General features: G+C 34.7%; 2 protein-coding genes across 2 annotated transcripts; both read left to right on the top strand.

Annotated features, from left to right (window-relative positions):
* The first annotated feature begins 247 nt into the window (after window positions 1–247).
* LOC132182093 (PR5-like receptor kinase) lies at window positions 248–1372 on the top strand. The gene has a single exon (XM_059595297.1). It carries the CDS (start codon window positions 317–319, stop codon window positions 1370–1372), a length of 1056 nt encoding a protein of 351 aa, XP_059451280.1. The 5' UTR covers window positions 248–316.
* A 3679-nt stretch (window positions 1373–5051) lies between these two features.
* On the top strand, window positions 5052–6702 carry LOC132182461 (uncharacterized). The gene is made up of 2 exons (XM_059595713.1): window positions 5052–6424; window positions 6531–6702. Exon 1 carries the CDS (start codon window positions 5493–5495, stop codon window positions 6219–6221), a length of 729 nt encoding a protein of 242 aa, XP_059451696.1. The 5' UTR covers window positions 5052–5492; the 3' UTR covers window positions 6222–6424; window positions 6531–6702.
* Window positions 6703–16153: the final 9451 nt, after the last annotated feature.

Below are 16153 nucleotides of genomic sequence, written 5' to 3' on the forward strand. Positions count from 1 at the left end.
TTATTTAGACTCAATGCAATGTAGTCCATTGTGTGCTTTCACTCTCTCTCTTCTCTCTCTTTCTTCCGTTTTTAATATATTATCCAATATATTTAACAAAGGAAAATACATTTATCTTTTTGTAAGCTTTAAAAGAATGTGTCATGTCTACAATATATTGTTTGTTAATTTTTCCTTCTTTTTTTTCTGCCCGAATGAAGTACGTGACCCAAAACATTCTTCGTGTGCAGGCATTTCCATAGGGATTGCAGTGATAGCAGTGATCTCTTTCGTGATTATCTATAGCTTTAAGAGAGGACACTTTTCAAGTAATTCAATGATTTGGTGGAACAGAGATGTAAAGAATGATCACTTCAAGACTGAGCAAATCATAAAGAGTTATGGATTGATGGCCCCAAAGCGATATACTTATTCAAATTTGAAGAAAATAACCAACTCTTTCAAAGAAAAAGTAGGACAAGGAGGATTTGGTACTGTATACAAAGGGAAGCTACCTGATGGGCGTATAGTGGCAGTGAAAATCCTAAGTGCGTCCAAAGGTAATGGAGAAGAATTTATCAACGAAGTGGCTAGCATTAGTAGAACATCGCATGTTAATATAGTCTATCTTCTAGGTTTCTGTTACGAGAGGTCTAAAAGAGCTCTAATCTATGAATTCATGCATAATGGATCTCTTGATAGGTTCATAGGTGATAAAGGATCTCCAATCACTAATTGTCAGTTGGATAGCAAGACAATGTTCCAGATTACGATTGGCATTGCTCGAGGGCTAGAATACTTGCACCGTGGTTGTAACACAAGGATCCTACATTTTGACATAAAACCACACAATATACTTTTAGATAAAGATTTGCACCCAAAAATCTCTGATTTTGGCCTTGCTAAACTATGCAAAACAAAAGAGAGTATTGTGTCAATGACAGGCATGAGAGGGACTGCAGGATACATTGCACCAGAAGTATTTAATCGGTACTTTGGTGGGGTCTCTCACAAGTCTGACGTCTACAGCTACGGAATGTTGGTTCTTGAAATGGTTGGAGCAAGAAAGAAATTTGATAGTGGGCTCTCTCAAACCAGCGAAACATATTTTCCACATGGGATTTATAAGAAACTTGAACAAGGTGAAACTTTTGTAACTTTGGAGAATATAACAGATGAGGAAGAAGACATAATAAAAAAGATGATAATTGTGAGTTTATGGTGCACTCAAACCTGTCCTTCAGATCGGCCATCAATGAGTAAGGCGATAGAAATGTTAGAAGGTAGCCTTCGATCCTTACAAGTTCCACCAAACCCTGTCATGCATTCACCTGTGAGATCACCTCAAGATTCCTCCACAACTGAAGATTCCTCCACAATTTCGCAGTCTTGATCATAGAATCCAACACTTTAAATGGTTACAATTGTGTCATAAGATTAAAAAAAAAAAATTAAATAAAGGGGTAGTGTTGTACTGTCTTCTCGAAGAGTGGTGCAAAAGCCATACGTTTTAAATGGATGAGTCAAGTTGAGGAAGGGCTAGAAGAGCTTTGTGAACCTGATAATCTACTTCAAGAGGAATCTAAGACAAAGTATATATATATATACATCTCAAATGAAAATGATAGTATTTATTTTGTAGTCAGAATTTAAAATTAGTACATCTAACAGTGTAAATGAAATCAATATTAACAATTCTTTAAAAAAATTTAAATAATGTAAAATTATGTACACCGTTAAATGCATCAACTTTAAATCCTAACTATAATATTATCTATTTCTTATCCATGAAAGTGCAAAGTCGAATGTTTATAAAATTAAACATTATCTCTCGATCACGTGTAGAGAATGTTTAATTAAATTCTATTAAGGAAGCGATTTAAGTCTCGCGTGAGCAAAAGTAAACTCTAGAACTTTATGTTTGCATCGTCACTCAAAACTTGACGCTGACAGCCCAACAACTCATCCGGATGGTAAACAGTATTGCCTTGAAGCTTTTCTTGTGGGTTCATCTAAACCACCACAAAGCACATGGCACTCGATCTTAGCTTTCAAGTTATCAAAAGAGAAGATATATATAATAATTTGGCAAGTTTAAAGATGCTCGGAAGTACAAGAAGGCAGGTATATATTGCAACTAATTCTATGTATGGATTCGATACTTTGCAGACCCTTACCCGTAAAGGAACTTTAAAGTAGGAATATACTTTCTCTTATGAGTTCTTTTAAGACAGAGTCACTTTGCTTACTCGTTTTTTATAAGTAAATTTTAAATTTGTGCAAAATATTCTTTTCACACGGATTGAATAAGACTCGACTTTGCTGTAAACATGATTTCAAGAAATTGTTTGCATCTAATATTGAATTCGACTCTTAGACTTAATGAAAATGATTCACGGCTAGAAAAGCTTAGTTAAACTTGTTCAAATAAAAATTCAACCTTTTGAGTTGGATAATTTTAATAGAAAAGATTTATTAGAATGCATGCCAGAATTTCTTGGGACTTGGGGTATGCCTAGAAATCCAAAATAAATATAATCGAGTTCAGGAATTGAATCCAAAGCCTCAAACGTGGGCAGAGAAGTGAACAAATTGTGGGTGTTTTGACTTTTATATTTAATTTAGTTTGAGCACTCGTATCTTGCATATATACTAACGCAGCAGGCACATAGATGTCATGTATAACATACGTCAAGTATACATACATAAATATTAGACAACAAATCTATCTACCATATCCATATCACTACCAATAAATATTAAATAATGTACGTTTTTTTTTTTTTTTTAGTTATTCACTATTCTTTCACCAAAAGAACTGCATTTCATTACTAATAACACATTACGTGCATTTCCAAGTATCCAAAAAAAGCCTTATTTTAGTAAGAAATAGGATATTACATGGTATGGTATGTGTATCTGAGTCAGGAAATAACATCTAAAAAAAATTCACGATATTTAATTAAGTACACACAAAAGTATGGATTTGAATCCCGCAATGAAAATTTTCATGTTTAATCAATGTAAACCATTTTGGTTTTTATTGATGTTCTGGTGAAACTAGAGTAGACTATAACTCAATCAGACTTAGAGAGAACACTTGTATTTTCTACCGTCTAGACTTTTTATGTATGAGTGAGTACTAATATGATTATGCCTAAATATAATAGTTATAATTCATCTCTCCTACCTGTCTCTTGCTCACGAAAAATAATAATAATAATAATAATAATATTTTCACCTATCCGTTAGAGACTGGACCAATATTTGGCATTTTGAATAGGGTACTGTACAAGGCCATTATTAGAACGATGCTGATGAAGTGTTTTACAGTGATAGGTGATCAAGCTTATTTATGGGATATTATTGGGTATTTCGCGTAATGATTACGTAAAATTGCCACGTACCCACTTGTCATACAACCAATTCTTGCTCAATTTCAATGCTCGGTTTGCTATGACTCAAGAAATATTGTAGCCTTGTCGGTCAACATTGATGAGGTCCTTTTCATTACGATTGATGGAATAAACCAATACAAATCCTATATATATATATACATACATAACACAACTTCCTATGTGGGGTTCTATTTTATTTTATTTTTTTAAAAAAAAAGTTATATGTATAAATGGTACATATGATTTCCCTCTTCAATAAAAATATATTTGGGTTTTAGAAAGTGACAAAACTAATATTTGTACTTTTAAGTTTATCAATTTGTACTTCCGGCCCCTCTACGGTCTAAAAACTTAACATAATTTAGTTTATGTGTATAAAAAATCATGTTGGATCAATAAAATGTTGTCACACATGTATAACATGCTACCTCAACATGACATTTAAAAAAATTAAAAATTAAAAAGATGACAAAGGGTGACTATTCCGTCTCTGTTGTTAGTGAGGTAGACAATTTAATTTGCTCGTATGGGAAAATAAAGTTAGGATTTTGAGAGTAACTTCACCCAGGGCCGGCTCAATAGCTAGGCCACTATGGCGGTTGCTTAGGGCCCTAGTTAATAAGACCCAAAAAAATTTTTAATAAGGCCCAAAAAAAATTATAATTTTATTTTAACTTAAGGCCTATTTTTTTAAAAAAAAAAAATAAGGCCCAAATTTTTTTCTCATATTAAAAGTTATGAAACAACAATGAGAATAAAAATAATATTATAAAAATATAATAATATTATTTAATTAATATTTAAATATTAAAAATAAATAAAATCCAACTTCAAAATTTCGCTTAAAGCCCCCGAATACATTGAGCCGGCCCTGACTTCACCGCTCCTTGAGATGATTTGGCCATCTCCAATTATGTATTTAACGCATTGTGTGAGACACACAATTGGTTAGGTTTTCAGCTTGGTTTTAAAAATGGAATAATTGAGACTTTTTTTTTTTTTTTTTTTCTTGTACCAATTTTTAAAAGAATTGGAGAGGTGAATGTTTAAGGTTGAGTAGTGATAATCATAACACCTGTTTGAGTGAACAGTCACTCACATTGGTGTATTTTATAATATTATTTTTTTAATATTACTGCTCAAATTTTTTTTAATAATATAATAATATTATAATACACCAGCGTAAGTAACTGTTCACTCACGTTGGTGTTATGATTATCACTACTCATTTAAGGTTTAGAGATTAATTTGATTAAATTGGCAACCTGGGTTGGATCTCATATTTTAAAAGGAAATTATTTTTCAAATAAAAAATAATTATTATATCTATAAAATAAAGAGAAATTCTACTTGATCCTTATATATTATTTTATGTGTATATGTATATGTATCAAATTTTGCAGGCCCTAGTCTATTTTTTAATCCGACTTAATTATTAAAACAACGTCTCAGGAATTCCAAAAGTGGAAGGGCAGCAAACAAATAGGGAATCACAAGCGTGCTTAATTACGGCTTAATACAAATTTTGTTAATTAATTTTGTTAATTTTTTTTTTATTTTGATCAAAATTTGTCGTTGTCAATAATCTCCTTCCACGTCACTGCAAACATGTCCACCTCTCTGAAGGCAGCAAGCACAATAATAAACTTTCCCCGTAAAACTCCATATCTCAGGTCCTCGGTAGAGGCCGGCTTTTGGTGCTTAAAACTCTCCGCACGTTTTATCTTCTTCTTTGAATCTCCTCCAAATCAGCAGTTTCCTTTTGTTGGTTTACCAAATCTCCTACTCTCCATGAAACCCATTTCACCGTTTTTACCTCCCACCCCTTTGGCAACCGTAAATTTCCAAGACTTTTAATGTTTTTCTCAAAGCGTTTGGGAATGAATTCCCTTAGATATCAATCGTTTTCTTGAATTCAAAGTTGTTTATGGTTTTCTTTTTGACTGCTGAGACTTTCAATTTGTTGGCTTTGTTAGGTTTGAATCTTTAATGCTTCTTTTTGTTGCAGATAAAACGTCAAACTTGTCAGTAAAAACTTTTTTTTTGCTGGTTTTTCTGATACCCTTTTAAATTCAAACAATTGGGTTTCAAACTTTGAATTATTTGGTTCGAGAAATGGTTGTTGATCTCTACTCGGAAAGTTCGAGTATGGGTACGACGAGTCCAAGAATTTCGTTTTCTCATGATTTCTGTCAATCCGACGTCGTCCCTGTCGAACACCACCCTCTTCGGTCAAACTCCATAGATTTTGACTTCTGTGTTCGTGAGGGGTTCGATCAAGAATCTTCCTCCGCCGACGAGCTTTTCTCCGATGGGAAAATCCTCCCGACCCAAATCAAGAAAAAGGCGGTCGCGATCGCCACCACAAAGCCAATGGATCAATGCGGCTCTCATCATCATCCGCCGTTGCCACTGCCACGTACTACTACAACAACAACAACAAGCGGAAACAAGAGTACTTCAAAGCAAGAGAGCCCCAAAGAAAACTCCAAGTCATTTTGGCGGTTCACGCGGAGCAGCAGCTGCGGGAGTGGATATGGGAGGAGCTTATGCCCTCTGCCGCCGCTTCTGTCGCGGAGCAATTCAACTGGGTCTGCAGTAAATTCGAGGCAGAGTTCTCAGAAGCATGCATCAATGAAAGCATCACAATCTTCCGCGTCGGCGGCGGCGGCGGCGGCGGGGGGATATCCAAGGCCGCCATTGAAGAAGGGGATTCATGGATCATACGGGAATATTAATGGTGTTCGGATTAGTCCTGTGTTGAATGTTCCTCCAGCGAATAATCTATTTGGGCTAGGCTCAATTTTCTCATCCAGTGGCAGAGATAAGAACAGGAAGAAGTGATCGATCGGATTCATTAATTGATTGACTTTTGCTGATAATTTCAATTTTTTTAGTATATATTAATTTGTTTCTTGATATTCCGATTGTGATTAAGAAATTAAAATATATATCTAGAATTGGGGTATCGAGAAGAGAGATAATGGAAGCTAGGGACAAGAAATGGCATAATTCAAGAGCACATGGTTTGGAGCACAAAATGACAGGTACCGTTGCTTTCATGGCTGTCCCATGCTGTTCTTCTTTATAAGCTTTTGGTCTTTGCTCACACATGGTGCACGTACTTTGATTTTGTTGCCCTTATCTTTACAGAAAGAGCAAAAAAGACGAAGATTAGGTGGTTGGTTGTATGTGAGAGAGGATGGAGGAGTACTGTTTGAAATGTTATTCAGATTTGATTTGGAGAGATTATGAATTGATTTGTTTTTTGGTTGTACTTTGTATGAATTGATTGATGTATTAATAATAACGACTTTCTTTTCTACTATTTCTCATTAGAAATTTTTAATTACCCTCTCTCACATGCTGCAAAATAATGCCACCCTTTTCATATCTAGTTGCCATTAGCTAGGGCTTAATTTTTATGTTTGTTTTTTCATCATGTTATAGACCCACATATATTTCAAGATAAATCCCCCAAATATTAATTATCAAGTTTAACATGGAACTTGTAAAACCTATTTTTGTTAAGGCTAAGTAATGTTATTTAGTACGCAACTGAGATGACGTGACACTAAAAATTAGCTTTTGAATTAACAAAGATTTGTGAAAAGAATTAATTTTTCTGTTATGCCATCTCAGCCGTATGACAATTTACTAAACTAAATAGCATTTCTCTTTAGGAATATATACAATATACATATATCATAATATATAATAATGTTTAATGATTTTCCAAAGAGAAGAGAAATGTATTAATAAGCCTAGATTCAAAGAGACAGACACATGAAAGGATGGGTGGTTGGGAGAGACTTAATCATGTGACCTGCTTAGGACAACATGCAGGTCCCTCTTGCTTCAGGGTTGTCCCATCTTATATTTCCCGTATTATATTTCCTTTTTAAAAAAAAAAAAAAAAAAAACAGCTTTCTTGCTGTGCATGATTGATTCCAGCTCCCTTCCTATGTACTCATTTTCTATCCAGGTTTTGCTTTTTTCTCTCATGACTCATGAGTCTTGCCAAATTAGGGCAAGTACTTGTTTCAACTACGTACACACAGATGCCCGAAGAGAGCACATTCTTTCCTTTCACAATCATTTTCCCTTGTTACGAAGAGAGAGAACTAATTGTACATGGGATGAATCAATTTTATATATAAACTATATACCGATCAAGTATTCACCTTTCATTTATCAAAATTGATGTGACGTGATCCTCCATCGTGTGGAGTTATTGTAGATCGAAGACAGCATCAAGTCTCAAAATATACGATCTTTTTTAGGTTACCTTTGTGTGTAACTGATCACATGCGGAAAATGATCCTCTCCATTTCAAAATTTCTCTATTTCCTTAATTTAGTGTATTTTGAAGGATATTGCATTTAATGTATTACCATCATTAAACTTTTTAGACAACACTACCCTTCAAAATGCACTAAATGGAAGAAATTGAGGGATTTTGAAATGAAGAGGATCTGTTTCCGATCACATGCACATATAACAACTATTAGGAAAAGAAAACGAGAAAATTGCTCTTTAAAAAAAAAAAAAAAAAAAAAAAAAAAGGAAAAAAGGAAAAGGATAGAATAATCCAGCTATATGCATGATAATGGATCACATAATAATACAACCATTAATATAATAAATGGTAAGTAACCCCCACATTAATTTGCTCCATTTATAATACAATGAATGTAAGTTGTCAAATGCCGAGAGATCATGATCTCTCGGCATTTGACTGATCAGTCTAATTACCCACTGAACCAATTTGGACCTTCTAATTAGATGGATAGCTGTGGCCAAGAGCTAGAGCCCCATAATTGTCGATCTGTCGTTGGAAAGAGCCACTGCTTGCTCTACCACAAAAGCCATGAAAATAATATTAATAAAAGAAAGAAATTAAGTATCGTATAAATGGCAGAGTTGGGGGAATTGAAAAGGACTTCCATTACAACATTCCATATTCCACGCAACTATTTTCTCAACAATATAATATACAGAAATAGAAGGATCTTCTGTACGTAATGCTTCCTGCTCATTAGGGCTAGGTTTGTCCAAGTCTTTCAGAAGCTCAAAGAGTCACAAGGTCTAAATGCTATATATAATAAATGCATGAAGATGAAAATATATAATCTCAATTTTTTTATTTTATTTTTTAAAAAAAGTTATTAATTATTCATAATGATAAAAGGGTTTTTGTGCCACTGCACTAGCTTATTTTTTAAATTCTAACTTCCCCTTATACTCTAGGAGCAATATTATCAACACAAGTAGGGGAACAAAGTTGAAAAAAAAATAAGAAAAAAAATAAGAGTAGGGGAACAAAGCTAATATATATTCCCTTTATTGACAGGTGTGATTTTTTAATTTGTGAAAACTAATTAGTCCACACTTATTAATTATCATAAGGTTTTTGAAAACTCAAAATATGATCAAGTTTAACTAGAAGAGTTAGGCAAATCATATATACTTGAAAGGAACGAAGTTCATCTTCTAGGTTTTATGTTCTATCAATAAGTAAGAATTCTCAGGTTTCAAGGAATGTACAACAGAGTTATAAATATCAAGCAATAGAGCACTCAAAGGTGAGGTGCTGCCTCGCATGTCTCGTTTGAACAATACATCATCTCGTTCGACCGCGGTGTTACTTCATATAACAACTCGAGGCGTTCGGTTGATGGGTTGGTCGAATCTCGGTCGACCGAGGGCTTAATCACAAACGAGACTTTGACTCATTCAACCAAGTTTCAAAAAAGTCGGTTTACTTCGCTTTTCTGTAGGAGTTGGACTTCTTTTTTCTATATATGTAAACTCACTAAAGACAGCTTTAATTGGCTGCTGTTTATATGTATTTTTCATCAGTTTTCAATAAAAAGGTTGGGTTTTCTCTTAATTTACCCCTCAATTCTTTTATTTTGGGAAGAATTATGATTTTTATGTTTATTAATTTTGCGACCCACTGCACCACGCTACATCAATAGTGTGATGTAACGGCTTCACAAGTCCCTTAATTTTGTTCAACACTTGCTTTAATTATTTTTCAATAATTTAAAATTTGATGCAATTTTCGTATCAGTTCTTACAATTCTAATAAAAGTCCTGCTCGTTAGGTCTGGTTTTACCGCCTCTTAATGACCATAAAGTCAAAGGCTTTGTTTTAAAAGAGACTTGGTTTTTTTCCCTGACAACTGTGACTTTCTGCCATTCATGAGCTGTGCTCCAGAAATCTCAGCAATAATACTAGCCCTAGATATATCAAGACCCTCTCTAGATCTCCATGGCGTTCATAATTCAGGATATCGGAATCGTACATTAATTTCTTCATTTTTGAGAACTTCAAAGAAAACCCATCATCAGCAGCAGATGACACTCTCTTCCATGGAAAGCTTCTTCCTACTCAAATCAAGAAAAACAATGTTTCCAAGAAAAAAAAAAAAATGGGATTGCTCTAGTACTACTGCCACTGCCTGCACTCATGCATGATCATCCAACTAGCTAGTACTATTGAAAGTCTAGTTGTTTCATCCATTAATCCCGTTATAATTTTAGGTTTTTTGAATGTTTTAGGGCTTTTGTAAGGTTGTCCACCATTCGTTTGTTTTATTTTGTTGTATTTTTTTCCTTTCCTCCTTTGAAAACAAAACAGACCCTAGTACTATTGAAAAGTCTGAAGAAAGATGGCTCAAAAGAATTTCACTTATATTAATTTCTGCTTTTTCTTGACAACCAAATTAATGTAATGTAGCTAATATTAGATCTGATATATATGGAAAGAGCATAATATAAGATTATCGAGATTGCATTCTGAAGATCTAAGTAAAGGAGGGCAGTGGCTGGCGGCAGGCCCTCTAGGGGTGATATAATCCAAGCCACATTATACGTACTCTGGTCTCTGGAGTACAAGATGATATGCAGCCATTGCTTTCATGGTTGTCTCCTTATTTGTGTTTCCTTACGCATGCTGAATATACTCTGACTTTTGTTCCCTTACTTTATACAAGTAATTGATGTGCTTGGACGAGATTGTTACTAGCTCAGTAGCTCTTGCATGCATGTGAGGATCTGAAATTAATATTCCAAAAATCTAGGGCAAGAGAAATATTGGTGCTTTTTTTTTTTTTTTTTTTTTTTGTGTCTTTACTCGATTAAAACAAAGTAACAGTACTCTAGTCTCATGTTAAAAAGATGAACTATTTATATAGAGTTGGTAGATTATTAAGTTTTACATTTGTTTTTTACTAGGTGAAATTAAACTTTATAAGCGATTCTAAAAGCTCGAATTGCAACTTCGCTAGTCATTTTGGTTAAATCACCAATTAATTATCCTAAAAGCTTAAGCTTATATATAAGAAGAGGTAAATTTAATTGTTTAATCAATACTTTAACACTCCCCCTCACGTGTGGGCAGAAACTCTCTTTTAATAGGTGAGGCCTAACACGTAGAATATTTAATTTAAATTGAGGGTAAATTGACGGAGTTAAATTATAGCAAATATGTAACTAGCACTTTTCTTGGGTTGTTACAAATGGCATCAAATCCACCTATAAAACGTCATGTGGTAGTACCACATGATGTGGACCTAATGAGAATGTTAGGGATTAAAGGGAGGAGAAATTGTAACACCACAGTCCCACGTTGAGAAGATAAATAACTCACATAAAGTGTGAAGATTATTAAGGCAATTATTAAGATTATTAAGTCCTACATCTGTTTCCTTATTATATGAGATTGAGCTTTATAGGTGAATCTAAGAAACTATAATTACAACTTAACTAATGCTTTTAAAGTTATAACGTAGATACATGTAGCTAGCACTTTCTTTAGGCCACTACGTTTTAGGTCGTTACATATTATACATATTAATTGTTAGGTCGTTACATATTAATTGTAACAAGTGCTTTAAGTTGTATTTACAATAAAATTGCTCCTCAAATTAGACTTGATGAAAATTACTTTCATGACTAATTTGCTATTTGTATTAGCTAACCTACCCTAACAAAGCAATCTCTACTGTAAGATTTTTGATTTCTTTAACTATGTTTCCAAGACTAAAAAACTTTTGCATACTTTTTATCTCCTACTCAAAGTCAATTTAAAATTGAATATGCAAAGTTTGTTCACAACTTCTGTCGTTCACACATGATAACATTTAGCCTGACAACCATGCTTTAGAATATATATATATTCTAGCTAGGGAACTCAACTCTCATTGATATGAAAAACTACGGTTTATATATAATTTTTTTTTAGAGTAATGTTATTTAGTATATTATTATACAACTGCTATACCATTAGGACAATATTGTCGTAAAAATTAATTTTTAATTTTTAATTACTCGAACCATAGGTTTAGTCAAATTTTTTAGAATTCAAATTCCCAAATAGTAAAAAAATGTTAGATTCTCCAAACCAAACGCTAAAACTACATTTATTGTCATATATATATGCATTTTACATTTATGTTTTCAGTTACAAGAGTTATTTTTTTCAGTCACGTGAATTTGAAGTATTCAGATGTCTTGTACAGAGTAGTCAGTACTGTATGTCAAAGTTGGTGGGTTGGGTTGTGCAATTATTTGGGGGTGAGGGTTTGGTTTCTGGACCCATTGAGAGCAAATGGCTTCTATTCAGACTGACCACAACTTCACGGTTGCCCATTGAAAATCTGACCACAATCCAGTACTCCCTGCCAACCAATTTGACCCATTTTTGGATTACTCCCTAGCCCCAAGGAAAGCCATAGTCAATTAATTTTGCTGCTGTTGATTTTTAGTTAGGCCCAAGAAAACTTAAAGTTCCAAGATTAATAGGATCGAGTTTATTTGGTCCTTGATTTCCCAAGCTAAAAGCTTGTTTTTAGACAAGATCATAGAAATTATCTCGTTTGAGAATTGAGAGTGTATTTTTAAAAGATGGTATTTTAAAAATGTAAAAGAAAAAAAAAAGTGTTTTTAAATCATAATTTTAAAGAATCAAACTGAATGCACATTCTTTTAGTAGGAAGACTACTTTGAAAAAATATATTTAAAAACAAAAAAAAAATTAATTCGGTGGCCATGTCATCACTGATGAAATGGCCACTTATACCAATGTCGAATTTTGATTGGTCTACGTGTCAGTAATGTGGACTTTCGTTAAATCAACTAACGGTCAATGGACGAAATGACCAATTTGATTTTTATCAAAATTATAGGCAACTCCTGTGATAAAAATTAAATCTTAAGGAGAAAAAAAAAATAAAATAAAACTCTAAAGGGTATTAAGGGCCTGTTTGGGATTGCGTTTGAGAGACCTAAAAGTGCTTTCAACACTCAAAAAGTTCATTTGAAGAAAAAAGTATTCGTTTAGTAAAAAAATTAAAAGCGATTTTAAGGGTCCAAAAAGCATAAAAATGACCAAAATACACTTCTGATAAAAGCTTAAAAATGTAACTTCTGCCAAAAAATTTTTTTTAACTTAAAAGCTCTATTTCTCAAACGCAATATCAAACAGGCTCTAAATATTTAACCCATTATTTTATTAGTATCTATCTACTTTTCCTCTCAAAACTGAAAAAATAAATTAAAAAATAATAATAATAATTAAAAAATTAAAAATAAACTTTTTCAAGTGAAGAAGTCTGATTTCAACCTTTCTGAGATGACAGATGAAAGAGGCTAAAAGTCCCGGTTTTGGACATTGAACACATGCATGAGTCATAGGGCTGAGTCAGTGCGTTACAGCATTCTAATTTTCTAAGCCCTGTCATTCATACACTGCTATTTACTTTTACACATGGGCCCTCCTCATCCTCCTATCCTATGCTACAATTCACCAAATGTACGCAGACCTACTACATCATGTGTTTTTTTACTGCTTTCTTGAAATGGCACCCACAAATGCTTCCCCATCTTTCTAGTTGTTGGCTCTCCTCCACCTCCATTTCATACATATAGATCATCCGTGCCATCTTCCACGGCTGACTGCGGCCGGTTGGTATTCATAACGTTTTGTATTTTGAATTATTTGTTAACGTTTTTAGTTACAAATATAATATTGAGGATCTTTGTCACCTCCATTTTTTTTTTTTTTTTTAGCAAAAAAGGTTAGAGGGGAAAGACCAATTTTTGTTATTTTATCTGAGCGTGATTATAATAGCACAAATTTGCGGAGGACTGTTCAGGAGAGACCTAGACAACAAAAATTGCAATCACACTCTCAAGACTAGCCAAGCTATAGCTTAACCGTCCGCTCCACCAAGGCATTAATAAAAACTAAAGTGATTTATACTAATTATAATAGAGATTCTCCATTACAAAAATCCAAACTCACACCATAATACTTACCTAACCACTTCAAAATTTCTTTAAGCTATAAAACCACCACCTTTAGTGGTTTCACCTCCGTTTAATAATCTATTACTTCCTTGTTGTTTGCTTTAAGGAAGACAAAACTACAGTCTTCGGTCAAAATTCAATTTGTCTTTACTGTCCCCCAACCAAATTGAAAAGTCGACACTTTGGTGCATGCATGCCTTATTACTAAACTCGTGAAAGTAAAAAAAGACACCATTTAATTTACCTCGGTTGTTAGATCCAAACTCACGTGTGTCCTTTAATAACTCCTACCTTTTGTTGTTTACCTTTTTCTTTTTTTACTTTTTCTTTTTTTGTCTGCTACGAATCGCATACAAAAAAAGAAAGAAGAAAAGGATATAGTCAATTACAGCTCTTGATATGTAATTAATAAGACCAATTTAATTGATTTCCCATAATTATTTTTAAAATGTGCTATTGTACTCTTAGTGGTAGCCATAATTACTCCACCTCCCTCAACCGAATTGACGAGTACTTGGGTGGATCGGTGGTTGCAAAAGAATGTTTTCCAACAACACAAGGATTGTTATGTAAGGAATATAAGGATTTAGCAAGATGTTTAAATGCTCATATAAATATGAAGTTGATTGGAACTAATTATGAGGCGTTATAGTTGCACCACGAACGGCTTAGAGAGCGATTGTAACTAACCCCTGATAGCTCAAAAAAGTGTTTGAACGATAGTGCGATCACCCTCTCAATATTAAGGAGATGGTCAGCCATTCATTTAAAGGTGGTCGGACAACCCCAACCCCCATCTTAAATTGACCAATCACATTTTTAAAAAATAAGATAGATATCCATCACTTTTCAATGGGTGATTCGGCCACCGCCTAGAGTGTTAGCCGTCGCTGGCTGCAAATGATAGCATTTATATTAAAGGAGTGAGTTAGGTAAGTTTTGATGGATTTTTCACCATTTAAATAGACCCTCATTTTCACTTTATAAAAACTCTTAAGTTATTTTCCTACCCACATATGTGGAAGTCAGTGAATGTTGTTCGATAAAATGCACAAACCCCATTAAAACCCAAAGAAATGTCGGTGGTAGAACTGAGCATAGATGTTGGACACAATTTATTTATTTAAAAATACAAAAAAGAAAAGAAAGTAACATTATCGAACGCCAGGGCAGCTGTAGCGAGTGCGTATCTTTATCTCACTCGCTGCGCGTATGCCTCGTAACCCTAAAGATCACTGTTCGAAAAGTTTGCGAAACAGAGACGCTCCTACAGCGCAAGATAGCAGGGGAGACGTAGACTCGACGGCGTAGGCATCATCAACCACACCGAGAGGCGAGAACTCGGTTTTCTGTCTGGTTTCTCTGTTACATCCGTCTTGTGTCCCTATTATTAACCTTGGATTAAAATAATAATACTTGTCCAGCTGTGTAATTAGTTCCCCTGTTTACTGTTTAGAGTGTTGACCAATGGTCGAGTGCGCGTGGAGTACGCTCACTGTCCCCGCTGCTGCTTATCCTACGCACACCCTCTCACTCTCGCACACTCTCTGAGGGCGAATGGCAGAGAAACAGAGCCTCCTCGAGCTGCTTCAATGTCTGGGGCTCAGCGAAGACACGTCGACATCATATGATTCCATTCTCCTCCGCTCTTTCTTTTCGCCTTCACCGCTGTCCGTCTAATCATCGTCAACTCTCTCTCCCTCTCGGCTTTTGCTGGGCCGGAGCTCTTTTGGGCTCAGGTTGTTGTTGCTGTTGTTGCGTGCAGTGATGTAGAAAGAGATACAGACTAGTAACAGTGAGCGCTCTCTGTTTTCCTTCCTTTCTCTTTTGCTCTCTGACCGTGCATTGTGGAGCGTGCGTGCGTCGTCGTTTTGCTGGGCTCCGAACTGTTGCTTTCAGGCTTCAGCTTTATATGTGTGTGTTGCTTACGTTTAGCGTTATTATTTCTGTACGGAGTTTCCTGGTTTTGGGTTTGTGCTCTCGCTGGTTAAAGCTCTGGGTTTCGGAGTCTTATTTGGGAATTTGACGCTGTTTCTTCACAGAGAGAGTGAAAGAGACGGATATGTATTTGAGGTTTTTTTGTAAATATTTTTTCTTTCGTAGCAATGCAGGGCTGGGATTGAGAAATTTGGGGGGGTTTTGTGGATTTTTGTGTGTGTTTATGAGAGGTTGAGGGTGCGTTGGGTTTTGGGGAGTGTTTTTCAGGGTCTATTAGTTGTTGCGGAAATGAATGAGAACACGGGGAAAGCGTCGTCGTGTTTGGCGATTACTGCAGAGAAACGAGTGCATAGGCCTGGTGGTTGTGCTGGGATTTTCTTTCAGCTTTTCGATTGGAACCGGAAGTTCGCCAAGAAGAAGCTTTTCTCCAAGAAGTTCCTTCCTCCAAGTCAGTCACTCTACATTGCTTCCTTTTCCTCAGTCTCTCTCAATCTCTCTCTCTCTGTTCGACATAGAAATAA

This window comes from Corylus avellana, chromosome ca5 (assembly GCF_901000735.1).
Source record: "Corylus avellana chromosome ca5, CavTom2PMs-1.0".
NCBI classification, from domain to species: domain Eukaryota; kingdom Viridiplantae; phylum Streptophyta; class Magnoliopsida; order Fagales; family Betulaceae; genus Corylus; species Corylus avellana.